General features: G+C 54.4%; 4 protein-coding genes across 4 annotated transcripts; 3 read left to right on the forward strand and 1 right to left on the reverse strand.

Moving 5' to 3' along the window:
* Window positions 1–287: 287 nt before the first annotated feature.
* MRS44_007567 (uncharacterized protein) lies at window positions 288–2,630 on the forward strand (the record flags this gene model as incomplete). Its single annotated transcript, XM_046276028.2, has 1 exon — window positions 288–2,630. One exon carries the CDS (start codon window positions 288–290, stop codon window positions 2,628–2,630), a length of 2,343 nt encoding a protein of 780 aa, XP_046134429.2.
* A 487-nt stretch (window positions 2,631–3,117) lies between these two features.
* On the reverse strand, window positions 3,118–4,865 carry MRS44_007568 (uncharacterized protein; the record flags this gene model as incomplete). Its single annotated transcript, XM_046276027.2, has 4 exons — window positions 3,118–3,423; window positions 3,486–3,834; window positions 3,890–4,125; window positions 4,182–4,865. The coding sequence occupies 4 exons, from the start codon at window positions 4,863–4,865 to the stop codon at window positions 3,118–3,120; spliced, it is 1,575 nt and encodes a 524-aa protein (XP_046134428.2).
* Window positions 4,866–6,147: 1,282 nt separating this feature from the next.
* MRS44_007569 (uncharacterized protein) lies at window positions 6,148–6,540 on the forward strand (the record flags this gene model as incomplete). Its single annotated transcript, XM_046269334.2, has 2 exons — window positions 6,148–6,168; window positions 6,220–6,540. 2 exons carry the CDS (start codon window positions 6,148–6,150, stop codon window positions 6,538–6,540), a joined length of 342 nt encoding a protein of 113 aa, XP_046134427.2.
* Window positions 6,541–10,252: 3,712 nt separating this feature from the next.
* Window positions 10,253–12,522, forward strand: MRS44_007570 (uncharacterized protein; the record flags this gene model as incomplete). The annotated part of the gene is made up of 2 exons (XM_065620579.1): window positions 10,253–11,588; window positions 11,753–12,522. The coding sequence occupies 2 exons, from the start codon at window positions 10,253–10,255 to the stop codon at window positions 12,520–12,522; spliced, it is 2,106 nt and encodes a 701-aa protein (XP_065476651.1).
* Window positions 12,523–14,717: the final 2,195 nt, after the last annotated feature.

The following is a 14,717-nucleotide window of genomic DNA, read 5'->3' on the forward strand; positions in this document are numbered from 1 at the left end:
CGCCAATTGTCTATATGCAGCTCCATTCTTGATTAAGAAGAGATATAAAGCATCTGAATATTATCAGAAACCATAGCAAATCTACCTAGCGAGCCGTTTTATAATAGTTTTCTTTGAACTTGTTTCTTTCAAGCATCGCATACTGTAGCACGGCTTTGGGTGATAAGTGTCTTATCTCTTATCAGCGATGCACTGATGGTAGATTGGCCAATCATATCAGGCGTTTGCAGCTGCCTGCAGAAAAACTGCGGGGCGAGGCCGCAACGTCCCAAATTTTTTTCCCTGGTATGGATCGTGTGAACCGCGACTTTTCTCAACCCCAAGCCTTTGCGGCTCATCACAACCTGGATCCTGGATACACAAACGCCATTCGGAAGAACAACAACAGCTTGGAGGAGTTGATAGCAGCGCAAGATAGCTCTGCTAGCCAGTCACATCAGAGCATGGCCGTCCAGACGTCGCCATCACTCACTTCAACGTCGCACACCTTGACGGCCGCGCCTCCCGCCATGGCCGCCCCAGAGTCACTCGCCAACAGCCATGTCCTGGCGCTCCTCGAAAGCCTGGCCGACGGCAAGCGTCACGCCTTTCTCCAGCCCACCGCCGCGATCCCGACCGACTCTCTGAACCTCGTCAAGCACACACTCGAGAGCTTTGCCGGGCGGGTCGGGGATGAACAGCAGGAGAGGCTCAAGGAGAGCCGGAAGCGCAAGAGGGGCGTCGGCGGAAAGGATGATGTTCTCAAGATGCGCAAGGTCTACATCGATGGGTTTGAGACGGGTCAGGTGTGGCAACAGGCCAAGAGGATTATTGGTGGTGTTTTGAAGTACTCGGAGGAAGCCCTTGCTGAGCTCCAGGAGCGTGACGAGGTCACAATCAATGGAGCCAGCGCGGATGATTCAAAGCTACTTGAGTTTGGGGAGGATGGGTTCGAGGTGGGCTCTGATTATGAGGATGTGAGCGAAGATGGATCTGAAGACGACGACCAAGAACAAATATCGGACGAGGAAGCGTTGGAAGACGGTCAAGAAGACGACCAGGAAGATGACGATGAGTCAGAGTTCGACGAAACAAGAGACGACTACGAGGATGAGGATGATGAGGTCGATGGACCTGCTGAGGAGTATGTTGAGGATCCTGATGGTCTCAACGATGGCTTCTTCTCTCTCGATGACTTCAACCGACAAACACAATGGTTTGAGGAGCAAGATGCAAAGGGAGATCCCTACACCGACCAAGTGAGCGACGAGGAGGACATCAACTGGGATGTCGACCCTATGGCCCCTCCCAAGGCGGGTTCAAAGTCGAAGAAGGCGGCCGAGCCGCAATCAGAAGATGAAGAGGATGACGATGAGGATGATGGCCCCACGTTTGGAGACATGGCTCTCGATGCGCCCGAGGGTGACAGCGAGGATGAGGCCATGGACATGGATGCCGATGTGGATGATGAGGGAATGGACTTCAACGCCAACGAGGTCTACTACAAGGACTTCTTTGCGCCGCCCCCCAAGAAGTCCAAGGGTGGCAAGCCCAAAAAGACAGTAAAGTTTGAGCCCAAGCAGCCAGACGATGCCGATGTCGAGCGGGCCATGGCCGATGTTCGGAGAGATCTGTTCGACGACGAGTCAGAGAATGAGGACTCTGAGGATGCTCTATCTGACGTCTCGGCTGGAGACCCCAAGTCGCGACGCTCAGCTCACGAACGAAGACAAGCCAAGCTCGCTGAGGAGATCCGCAAGCTTGAAGCTGCTTCCGTGGCCAAGCGAGAATGGACTCTCTCGGGTGAGGCTGCTGCTGTGGACCGTCCCATGAACTCGCTTCTCGAGGAAGACCTCGACTTTGAGCATGTTGGCAAGCCGGTGCCCGTCATCACACCCGACGTCACGGAGGGCATTGAGGATCTCATCAAGAGGCGTATTCTCGCCCAGGAGTTCGACGAGGTCATCAAACGCCGACCCGACACTGAGGGTCTCCCTGCGGGCACACGCCGTGGCCTCGTTGAGCTCGACGACAGCAAGGCCACCAAGGGTCTGGCCGAGATCTACGAGGAGGAGCACGTCAAGAACACCGACCCTGACAACTATGTCAGCCAGTCGGACGAGAAGCTTCAGCGCGAAGAGAAGGAGGTCGAGGCCCTCTGGAAGGATGTCAGCGCGCGCCTCGACGCCCTCAGCTCCTGGCACTACAAGCCCAAGCCTACCGCGCCATCCCTCTCCGTCGTCGCCGACGTGGCTACGGTCGCCATGGAGGATGCCCAACCCACAACAGCCCAGGGCGTCGCGGGCGAGAGCAGCCGCATGGCACCTCAGGAGGTCTACAAGGCCGGCACCACCGAGACAGCCGCCCAGGGTGAGGTCGTCACCAAGGCCGGTCTGCCCGTGGCACGCCAGGAGATGACACGCGAGGACAAGAGCCGTCGCCGCCGCCGCGAGAAGGAGCGTGTCCGCAAGGCGGGTGGTGTCGATGGCAAGAAGGTGGTTAGCAAGAGGGCCAAGATGCAGCGTGACACTATCGCCGAGCTGAGGAAGGGCGGTGTCAAGGTCATCAACCGCAAGGGAGAGATTACGGATGTGGATGGCAAGAAGGCCAAGGCCCCCAAGGTGGTCTCGAGCGGCAACTTTAAGCTGTAGAGAGAGCGATGCATGTCTAGACTGGGATTTGTAGGAAAAGGAGAAAAGGGAGAAAGAGTTTCGGGTTGGTTGCATGCCTTGCGAGCGATTCATAATAGAACGCGGCTTATGTTTGGTTGGTGTATATTGAAATGTGCATCACGTACTGGTTGCTTTGATCATGTCACTTGCTATGTTATGTTTCACTTGTATCGTCTGAATCAAGATAAACTTCATCAAGTCCAAAATGGACAAGCATTATCGTACAACTTCTTGCGTTCCCATCCATACCTGGGCATAAACACAAATCCTTTCTCGTCAGGCACCAAATGGTTGTTGGTAATTGTACACCTTCACACGCGCCTGTGTCAACCACGGCAGCGTCGCAGTCCCGTCCCGTCCGTCCCATGCCATTACATATCTTGCCGTCCTTGATAAACCAAACTCCATCCGTGATTTCACCCCTTGTAGAGCCCTACCGAAAGAAAAGCAGTAGATGTTGGCCGTTTTAAGCTTCCACCTTGGCCTTCTTGGCCTCGGACTCCTCAGCGGGCTCTTCGGCCTTTCGCTTGCCGTTAGACTCAGCTTCAGGCGCAGCAGCGGGCGCTGGGGCAGCAGCCGGGGCGGGAGCCTCCTTGTTCTTCTTGCGGACGAGGCCGCTAAGATCGGTGGCAGTCTTCTTGGCCTCCTCAACACGAGCCTTGGTCTCGGCAGCAGACTCGCCAAGAGCAGCCCCAAGGATACCGCCAAGGGGAGTAGCATCAGCGCCCAACAAGCCCGCGGCGTCAATGGGATCATTTCGGAGGTCAACAAGCTACAAATGGTCAGTAAAATGGATACACAGGACACACAAGGAACTAAAAGGTAGGGACTTACTCGCTGCTCCATGTCGCCGATCACTTCCTTCATTTCCTGAATGGATTTCCGCGCCAGCTCGTTGTCCTCGGGAGAGGCCATGGTAGCAAGCTCAACCTCCTTGTTCTGGAGCTTGAGCTTAGAGCTCTTGATGGCCAGCTCCATCTCCTTGACGGCCTCGTCACGCAGGCTTTGGTCCATCTCCTCGCGCTTAGCGCCGGTGCCGTCGTCATCAGCGACGGTCACGGAAGCAAACTCCAGAGCCAGGGAGAGCTTGAAGTGAGCCTCGGCGATGATCTCAGATTCCTCGGGGTAGAGTTCCAACTTGTACTTGAGCGAAGTTCGGCCGTCCTCAATGGCATTCGGGTAGCTGTAAGCGCAATGGTTAGGGCGGGGACGGAAGTATTCTCAGGGCCTACACGAACCGTCCATTCTCGAGAGAAATCTCGGAGAGGGCATCATGAGTGTCGGCAAGACGCTCCTTGACGTGCCGCACGGTAGGTGAGTCGCCCTCTGCAACCTCCTTGCCTTTGCCTGTCTCGGTCTCTTCGGTGTCCGGGTTTTCCAGCCTCTTCAGGTAGCACACTCGAGCGAGGTCAAGAATCTCAAAGGCAGTGGCCAGGTCGTCCTCATCCTCCTCCTCTTCGCCTTCGGCAGCTTCCTAGAAAGGAGGTCAGCTTACAGTCCGTTTTTCCAGCTACATGGTGGGCTACGTACCTCTTCTTCATCGGAGTCATCAAAATTCTCGTCGCCAGTAAACTGGAACAGAGGCTTCTTCGCATCAGCATCGGCCTTGGAAGATTCGTCCTTCTTCGCTTCGTCCTTCTGCTCCGCGATAATGGCAATGCCTTCTTGCGTCACCTTCTGCGCCTCGGTCTGTGCGGGCTTCTTGGCCTTGCTTCCGGCCCCCTTTCGCTTTTCGGCCGCGGCGGGCCCTCCAAGAACGTCGCTCTTGCTCTGTCCGACCTTGAACAAACTGCGACCATAATGGAAGAGGATTTCAGCGTTCTCGGGAGCAGTCTCTCCATTGAGCTCGGCCTGCAGAATGCTGGCCCTGGAGAAGACTTCGGCAGCCTCCTCATAGTTTCTGTGGGCATACAAGGCGGTTCCCTTGGCGCACAGGTCGGCGAGGGTGACCTTCTTGGAGTTGGGGTCTTGGTCGTTTGCGATAAGGAAGTCGGTGTTGGGTGTGTCGACATTGGGTGTGCCAACAGCAGGAGTGATGGTGGCGGACTCGGCCTGGTCGTCAGGCTTTGCAGAATCATCGAGCTTCGCAGAATCGCTGGCAGGAGCCTCAGTCGGGGCGCTAGCAGGCTCCTCGGCCGACTTCTGGGGTTCGTCGATGATCTTGGGTGTCTCGTCGACGACGGGCGCCGCCGTCTGCTCTGTAGCGTCGGCCATTGTAATGCGCACTTGCAGGAGATGGAGCAGTAGCTAGGCCAATTGATGAAGAGTATAAAGATGCAGGGTCTGATGAAGGCGATAACCGTGAGATGTTTGATGCGCGTCGCCGTTGATGCAGATGAGAGGTGCGAAAAATGGCGACGGCGAGTGGAGGGTTTGCGACAAAGCTCAAAGACGACCCAGCAACGGCGACGCAGGTGGTATGACGCGCGTGGTTCCGGGGGAAGGAACGAGATTTGGCGCGTTTCATTGGTCAGAAACAGAGCTAGTGGGGCGAGAGCTCCTTGCTTTGATCGAGTTCCCTTGTCTCGCTTGCACTTGCCTTGCAGAGCGTATGAACCCATTGATCAGAGAAAAATAGACCAAGTTCATGATATTAATACCAGCACAACATAGAGGACAACAAATGGTCGATAAAATCAACAACTACCCATGCACCCACGCCAGAGAGGGGTTATCTATCTACTAATAAAGACGCTCCTATGTACTCTTTCCAGTCCTTCTGAAAGGACCAGTGTAAATCCATTGGCTCACGTTGGAGAAATTGAGCCCTACCCTACAGGTTACAGATGACATCTGAAGTTTGAGTTGTCATGTTCTTTCGGCAACATATGAGGCCGAATTGAGTTTATCCATACCAGGAATGAGAATGTGTAAGTTTCCCCATGAATATAAATCTGCTTTTCTCTCGATATCGGTCATTCCCAGTTGGCGAATGCATCTGCGCACGCTCCTTCACCTTTCTTTACCCACTCGCCGTGATAGTGATCACGACAAGGATGCGAACGTCGCAGCTCAACAAAACAAGGGGCTGGAAGTTGTTTCACCCAAAGGCTTGTTTGCACTTCAATGCATCGAGCCGTCTTACGGCACCATGGCGTCGATCGCTGAAGCCCAGACCTGTGTCCCCCCGCAGCGGCGTCGGTAGTTCACTAATCATCGCGGCGTGGCGCGTTCCATCTCAAGCTTCGTGCGCGACCGGCACGCGAAGTCATGTGCCCCTGGCTCAGTCGCACACAGCACCATTGGCTCAATTGCAAGCCATACCCAGGCAGCAGCGCCTCAAACCGGGGCCTGGTCAATCCGTTGAGCAACGGACTGTCATCAGAGTTGATATTTGAACAAAGGATGGAGGCGTTAATAGCGTGAAGTGTCGACTATAAATCGGCGGGGTAGGTCATTGCTTGAGATGAGAGAGTTGCCATCGCTCAAGACCCCATAGTCAAATCATCAAGAACAAACAGACTCATCCCTTTGAACAATTGCACCGACATCAACCATGGATGAGAGCCGTGTCCAGGTGCCGTATCTTCAAATTAGCTCTCAAGGGTCCATACTAAGGCCACTCTAGGAAGCCCTCGGCCAGATTTGCTGGCTTGAAGTACCTGTCCGAGACTTCGCCCGTGCCAAGAAGTTCTACACCGAAATTTTTGGCTGGGAGGTCATGGATGAGCCCGCAAAGGCCGTTGGTGACTGCGTCAAGAGCATGCACTTCTTCAACAAGGGAAAGACTCTGCACGGGGCCTTTCTCGAGCTTGACGAACCCTACCATGTCGTCAACAACATCGCTGAACGCCCAGCTGCGTTGCCTCTGATGCCAACCCTCTGCGTTGTGGACTGCGAAGAGACGCTGAAGAAGGTCGCCTCAGCCGGCGGCAAGACGGCCCTGTAAGTATCCTGTTCTGTTGGCGCCGGAGTCCAAGCCCGAGAGATACCCCGACTGACCTGCCCTAAGTCCTAAGACGGCCATCGGCGGAGAGATGGGGTATTTCGCCCGGCTCATTGACACGGAAGAAAACATGATTGGCATCTGGTCTCAGAAATGAGCCAAGTCTCGAGTTGGCCAAGCTAGATAGTAGCTGCGGGACCGCGTGTTGGTTGACTGATACCATCCTGTCCTTTCCACGAGTTGAATATGGAAGTAAAACCGGTTTCTTTACCCATCGTGATCAACATTCATGATGATGATACGAAGTGATATGCGTGAAAGTTCCTAAAGGTGGAAAAACTCCAAGAGTCAAACTGTTACTTCGGCGAAACCATGTTGCTGACCAACCTGTCGGTACCTCAACGCCCTGAATAGGATCAGTCTCGACTGTGACTGCGGCCTTGGTTGTTCTCTATTGGATGGAATAGCGCCCTTCGGGTTGATGGCGAGATTGTGTGAGAAGGTCAAGACGAAGCGACGGAGCCTAACTCGTTAACGAAAGCTTATGCAAAACCTGCGCCTTGAGTTCTCGATCCACTGGATCGTTTCTAGAGCCAAGGCCCTTGTCAGGACCAGAGCTCATTCGTGGGATAACTAAGCCGCGGCCCGTGAAGCTAGGGAGCGGCGCCGCAATCCCGGTGCCAGCTGGGATGAAGTCCGGGGTCGGAGACCTTGCCGAATGATGAAACGCATTCTATTCGTTGGTGCCTCGTAATAAATCTGTAACTTATGGCCGGAACACTGAGAATCCGATGGGTGCATGCTTCAGAGATAGAGTGTGACATGTGTTTATATGAAAACACCGCGGAATTAATTGTATGCACCAGCCACTTCGGGGTCAGAGCTTGGGTCAATATCTCGGTAAGAGAATGACCATTGAGGGTGATGGAGAAAGAAATAGCATGGCATGATATGACAAGAGGGCGCCATGACTGGACCAGAACAGCAAATGTGCCTGTCCATCGCCATAATCCAGGTTCTTGCTTCAGGTTGAGTGAAACATGGTTATCGCGATAGTAGCAACGGATGGCAAGGCAGAGTCGGTGGGTGGTCAAGACGTAACATGGAGATCAAACAAACTTTGGGGACGTGACAGGTTGCGGAGATTGCGTGCGTGCGTGCGTGCACAGATACGTAACGTCTCTCTCGCCATGGTTGATGCCGCGATGCTCCCTAGAGGCATCAAGGCCCTGCTGGACCCTCCGTAGTCATGAACAATGACAGAGAGTAGCACCGGAATCCACTGCAATTTTGATCCGTCCGTCTGTTGCCGGCCGTCTGCTACCGAAACATTGGCAAGCCGAGTATGCTCCCAACTCGAGTCCAATGAACGAGGTGCGAATTAGTCGAATGAAGTACGAGATGGGTCCATCGATAGTCACGCCAGTTTGTGTCGAGTGGACTCTTGTTGTGTCATTTGGTAGCTTTGTAACTCGGACTCCTTGAATAGAAACCTGGCCAAATCTCGTCAAAAGCAAGGCCTGAGAGTTGACCCCTGAGATAGCAAATGCATCTCGAAATGGATGCAACCTGTCCTTCCTCTTCCTGGACGATGGCGATGTCGTCCTGTAGCTGTGATGTCGCATGGCCTTGAAACAAGTACAAGGGTCCCCCAATTGTCCAAGGGACGAGGGGCACTCGAAACAACCGCGAACCGAATTTAAAGCATTGAAAGAATCTGCGGGGACTGTCCGCCGCGATTGGTGGATAATCGGCAACCCCCAAAGTCCAGCTATCAAGGGCCATGGAGAATCTCAACTCCATTGCCCTCACAACCCCCCCACCCTCGTCAAACCTGCCATCCCGTGGCGTTTTCCCTCCACTCTGTGTGGAGTGAATAAAATGGCTGAGGGGAGGGTTGTTCATCGTATGTACTGTAGGTATGTATCACCAGAACAGAAGGAGCCTTTCTCATGCTGTCCCTTGACTTGGACCCCAAGAAAGTCCGTCCACTGCAGATGAATCGTTAGTGTTGTCTTTTAGGTCATGGGTCGGCCGCTCTGGGGTCGGTTACAAGTGCGACGTTGCGGGAGCAGGTGCGGTGCAGGTGTTCCAAGACCTGGGCTGGGGAGGCGAAATGGCAGATTCTGGATGCATTCCACGCTTCACGATGGGGTCTCAAGACGACGGGACGGCCAGCTTTTCCGATGGCTTATCGGCAATAGATGAACTGAGAGGGATCATCACCTTACGCAACCCCCAATTCCGACCAGAACCAATACCCCCACAGAGATAGTCTCGGTGGTTCCTTCCATACCCGATGCGTACGTATGTACGGAGGAGCTCAACCGGCCACTCTTTCCCGCAACAGCGAACGGATTGGATGGTTGATCACTGCAGCTTCGGTACTTACTTGCCTTGCCCTTGCCGTCCATTAATGCTTGCACACGCACTCATGGAAGGAATGGATGGCAACAGGGACTGACCCAACCTTTTTCACGCACAGATCAGAGACCAACAGTGACAACCTCGATTTGAGTTTGGTTAAGCAATTCTGACTTTCTTCATCTAGAAGCGCTCCATACAGTACATGCGACCTTCTCCACGGCATACACGCACGGGTATCCATCTCGGCCTCTATCCCTCTCTGGAGATCGTGATATATGTCTCATATCCTCAAGGTCCAAGTCAAGTCCCAAGTCTGCGGTTGATGCCGTCGGGGTCTGCATCGTTCGCCTCAGCGTAAATCGCCCTGTGGTGGAACAATTACTACGCCCCCGCCGCCTGTCTTGGTCGTCTCCCTTCCACCAACAGCAGGGCTCGAGTTTCGCCTACATCCCGGTCGCAACCACTCTCGTTGATCCTGTCGAGGTCGCCCCGGGTCCCAGCTCGTCAGCTCCATCAGCTCCATCAGTCTCTGTCAGGGATCCTGTCCCTTGTTTCGCCCCGGCCGTGCCCTATCTGAGCCGGCTCAAACATCCCACCGGTCAAATATTCCTCGCTTGGCACATTAGCGACCCAAGTCTCGCCGCAGGACATCTCGTCTTCTGCATTGCCTCGCCTGCTCTACCGTACAGTACCCACGACTCGCCCACTTCAGCTCGAATCTTTTACTTGCTGTGCCGTCCGTCCTGCGAATTTATAGCCCAAAAGGTACCGACCTAACCAGGCGCCCTCTTATCCATACTATACCCCCTTTCCTCCGTCTTCGAGAGACTACTCAATCTCCTTCGCTCTCTCTTAAACTGGTCGTTCGTCTACTTTCCTAAAACCTCACCTTACCCCATATTCCGACATCGTCCCCACTGGGTCCGCCTTCAACCTGCGAACGCATACTGCATCCACTGCACGAGATTTCGTCACCTTGATTCGACAGCCATTCTAACTCTAGCCCGCGCTCCAGAAACCTTTGCGACTCTTCTCCTGCGACTCCGTCTTTCGAACCCTCTCGTTCTTTGCCGACTCGAAAGCGCTGCACGCCTCGAGCCGAACTCGACTTTTTGCGCCAGATATCGAAAAAAGCGATATTGAATTTCGCCATATACGAACGAACCGTACTTAACCTGACGAGTTTCCGGGAATTTCTACTGCGCATTGGAAGCGCTTGCGATTGGTGGTGATGCGACTTGGTTTGGTGAAGGATATTGGGAACCTTCGGACCCCATTTGGATAAGCCACGGCGATTTACAGCTGAAGAGGTGGAACTAGTCTGTCGCACTGGGAAGGAACGACAAAAATGGCCGCCGTCCAACCGTTAATGCCTGAGCCGCCCCTCGGGCCGACACCATCCGTCACATTGAATGGTTCAGAACCCGTCACCATGGACCTCGACCGACCGAGTCAAAGCCCAGTCATGATCAGCGAGAGTACATTTGGGAGTACGCCGGCAGGAGGAGACAATAGGATCGTCGTTATCGTCTTCGGGCCCGGTCAGGATCACATTGTGTCGGTTTTCGCAGAAGTGTTGGGAACGCCTTGCAGGATAAGAGATGGATTCGGGCGCGTTTCAGCAGAGGATCGTGGGTTTGTCGTTGGCGTTGCGGCAGGCGAGGCGAAAGGAGATGTCGCTGCGCGCGACCAGGAGCTTGTCGTTGCTATCAACGCTCACTGTGTGAACCTAGGGATGCCGCCGGACCTCCATCTTTCCGCCAGTTGCGACTATGAGTTTCTCTATACCGAATCGCCCTTCTTCCGCCGCGACCTTGCGAGGTTCATATCTTTTACGCTCGGCCAGATCAATCATCACGAAGCGCTTATGGCGAAGCCGAGGACTTACTTCATCTCCACCACATTCCCAGACGTCCATGCTGCTCTGCCAAACATCGACATCTTGACTGTCGGCGCAGATGCCGTCGAGATCCGGGTTGATCTACTAAGAGAACCAACTGGAGATGGCAGTTTCTCGGAAGTGCCCAGTCTCAGCTATGTTGGCGAGCAGGTAATGCTTCTTCGCCAGCGGACAGAGCTCCCTATCATTTTCACGACCCGATGCACAAGGGAGAATGGGAGGTTTCCGATGGACAAGCCCGAGATCTACTACGAATACCTCTATCGTGCTATCCAATGGGGCGTGGAATACATCGACGTAGAGTTGTGGTTGCCCGAGGAAATTCGAAAGAAGCTGTATGAGCGCCGGGGCAACTCGCGCATCATGTCGGCCTTTCATGACTTTTCCGGGACCTTTCGATGGCCGTCCAAGTATGCCCAGGAGGTGTTTGAGAGGTCAAGGCAGTACGCGGATATTATCAAGATGATTGCCATTATTAACGAGCATAACGAGAACTTCGAGCTGGAATATTTCCGTTCCAAGATGCGCGCAGAGTACCCCGACGCTCCTCCCTTTTCTGCGGTCAACATGGGCGAGACTGGACAGATCTCGAGAACATTGAACCCCGTCTTTACGCCCATCACACATCCGCTTCTCCCCATAATAGCTGCTCCTGGTCAGTTGAGTGCGGCTGAGATCAACGCTGCTCTGTCTCTGTTGGGCCAGCTACCAAGAAAGCACATCTATGGAATCAACAGCACAACTTCTCGATGCGCCACTCCCCAGGCGCCATTCTACGAAAAATGTATCAACGAACTAGGCCTTCCTCACCATTTCGCAGTTGTCGAGAGGCACCCCAATAACCCTGGAAGCATGGAAGCTTGGTGCAACCAGAAGCATTTCGGGGGCGCATACCTCAACCCTGGGCTACCACATCACACATTGATAAAGAACGGCCCCTTTTCGCAGCCCTGAATGGAGGTAACGGTCCAATCCTGACCGAGGCCGCTCGTGCCATTGGCGTTGTCGACACCATTGTGGTTCAGTCTGGCTCTTCGTCACGGTCGTCGTCTCCAGGATCGATGCCTTCCAGTCCTCGTCAACGGTATACCGACTCACTCGACTCCAGCAGCCAGTCAGGCTTGGCACCGACGGCCTCTCTTGTCTTTGACAACGCGGGATGGAAAGGAATACTCAGTACACTTACACGCGACCTGGCTCCCTCTGCCTACTTTGGGCGCTCAGCTGTGGTGATGGCCTCGTCGTCCGATGACGCTGCCCCGGTATTCTTTGCCATGAGGGCCCTCAGGATTTCCAAGATTTATACGATAGGCTTCCGCACGCCTACTTCTCTCGCTCGAAATGCGCCTCCGATCGAACCGTTCATCAGCCTCGAGAGCCTTCAGCGTGCCCGGTCAGTGGGTGATGACAGCGCTCCGTTTGTTATTGTGTCGGCACTTGGCTGGGAGAAGAGCCATCTGGTTGGCATGTTGCTACGAGCGTTTGGAGCAGCCGGATCGAGAGGAACGACGAATACGAAGAAGGTCTTTCTCGACTTGGCCGACGGAGCAGCACGGAGGAGTTCGGATCCAAGTCTGATCGCCGAGAAGAATGGATTTGCTGCCTATGGGGCAGATGACGTTGCTGCTTTCACGACAGTAGAAAGTTTACGGTTACTAGTTGGACAGAACGTGCCGTACAGTTTCGTGCGACTGGCAAGCGGAGGCCACCGATACTGAGTCTGGAGCAGTCGACTCGGATAGACCGTCAACTCTAACGGCAACAACATGCTATCGCAGATGATACTCCAGAAAGGAGATCAGATATCAGTTCGACTCGAAAGAACGACTTTCCTGATTCGACGTCGGTCCTTTCTTGGGGAAAAGGACCGACGACTGAATAGGCTGGAGGTCCGAAGAAGGCCGGGTTTAGGGGAATAACCTAGATATCCGCCAGGACTACCGGCCAGGCCGGTGAACGGGAGAACAGGGAAGCAGCACATCCTGTACAACCGCACCAACTGTGCCGCTTGCCAAGCAAGCGCCCACGTCAATCGAGGCCCCTCGGCGTCTCCTTGCACAGTCTGCCCCTGGACAAAGACTCGAAGCTTTTGGATATTTTGGGCCTGTGGCGGGTCCAGCTCAACCCCCGAAATGAACAAGCCAGCAAACCAAACTTTGTGCGAAGAAGACAAGAGAGGCCTTGCCTGCTGGGGACAGATCCGGCAGACAAAAGACCCCTGGGCCCTGGGCCACTCGAGTGGGTTTACTACAACCTGACAAGACAAGGGCAGCGCGGGATGACCTAGCGCTACCCAGGCTGCACTGCCTGTACCACTACGGTCAAGAGCATGTAGGACTCGGTCCCACGGGGATCTACGGCTCTGTGCTCTTGCTCCGGAGTGTGTACGTATGTACCTGCCTATGTAAAGGCCGGCCCTTGCAGGGCTGGCGATGGATATGAAGATCATGGGTGTATACGAGATCCGGTGGGCTGGGAATGGACATATATGTCAGTTGAATATTATAGCCACTTAGTTGCTGCTAGCAAGCATCGTGCAGACGCAGCGTATGATAGAATTTGAAGACATCTAGAGCCTCACACCGCCCGCTTGAATCTCGTCACATGCCGTCGCGCCTAGCCGATGTGGCGGACGCCTTTGCCTTGGCCAGATATGTGTGCCAGTCTCTTGGTGTTTTGCGTGTCATCACTTACTCACCAAAAAGCAAGATATCAGCGTCAGTAGACAACGCCATAAGGCCTCATCCATGCAGACAGGTAGCCAATGCCTCCTGTGCTCTGGCTGGGTACGGCGTGAGAAGGGTTTAGAGGCTGTGTGAGGTTCAGGGCGGTTGGGGTGTGTACGTGTGCGTGTGTGTGTGCCTCTCTGCTCACCCTTGCTGTGGCTCCTTGACCACTCGCCTCCTCACAGGCATCGTGTGGGGTGAATGATGTGGATGTGAGATGCATAACGGTCGAGCAAGGTATCCAGACTGGGTAGGTAGTTCTGGTCAGATTGCCCAAAGCACGAGACACATGTGGTTTCCATGTTGGCTGATGACGAGTCCGAGAGAATAGATAGCATTGAGAATAACACAGTTTGAGGCAAGACATCATGAGATGATAACACGGGGGTCACATGTCTAGACATGAGGCACCTAGTGTCGCTGTTCATAGATGAAGGACGTTGAATGGGGCACAAAGTATGCATCTCTGGGCAAAATTTCTTGTCCAAGGCAAGGCCACAAGACTGGATCCGCGTGGCAGCCACACCTGCTCAAGACGCTGCTGCGGAGATTGCTCAACTGAGAGCGTCAAGCGAGAGCCAAGAAGACATGGCCCGCGAGAATGCCGACAACTCGCAAGTGGCGCACGAGAAAGGTTGCACACCACGCTCCCGGTAGAAAGCAAGTGAGGGGGGATTGACCCGCCCATGGAGGGGATCTCCAGGTGTCTGGATGGACCTCCAGACGTGGCAACCTCTCGAGGGTCAAGTCGACGATGATTCGATCACGAGGCAGGGAATAGGGGGTGCGGGTAAAGTCCTGGTGGCGGTATGCAGAGGAGATGAGAAGACGGGACGAACAAGACAACACCATGCTGTCCAAGGGTTAGCAAGTTGGGATGATGAGAGGACCTTTGCACTCGCCTCGACAGGGGCACCAGCCCAGCCAAGCCAAGCCGTAACACCTACCGCGTGTGCAGGACTGGTTTGTTTGCCGCAGGCGGTCGCGGCAATGGGTTATCTCCACTGCCCACTGTGTAGCCCTGCTGTTTAGCCACAACTCAGTCCCCCTTGAGGCCGGAAGCGTGCTAATCTGCACCGCGGGAGGGCCGGCCTGCAGGCTCACACATGGGAAACTCGCAGAGACGCATCATCTCCATCACGGAGGCTCGGCGAAACGTCTAGGGGGAAACAAACACACCCATAAGA

The sequence above is a fragment of the Fusarium solani genome, assembly GCF_023522795.1.
Source record: "Fusarium solani strain SB1 chromosome Unknown bctg00000004, whole genome shotgun sequence".
NCBI lineage: Eukaryota > Fungi > Ascomycota > Sordariomycetes > Hypocreales > Nectriaceae > Fusarium > Fusarium solani.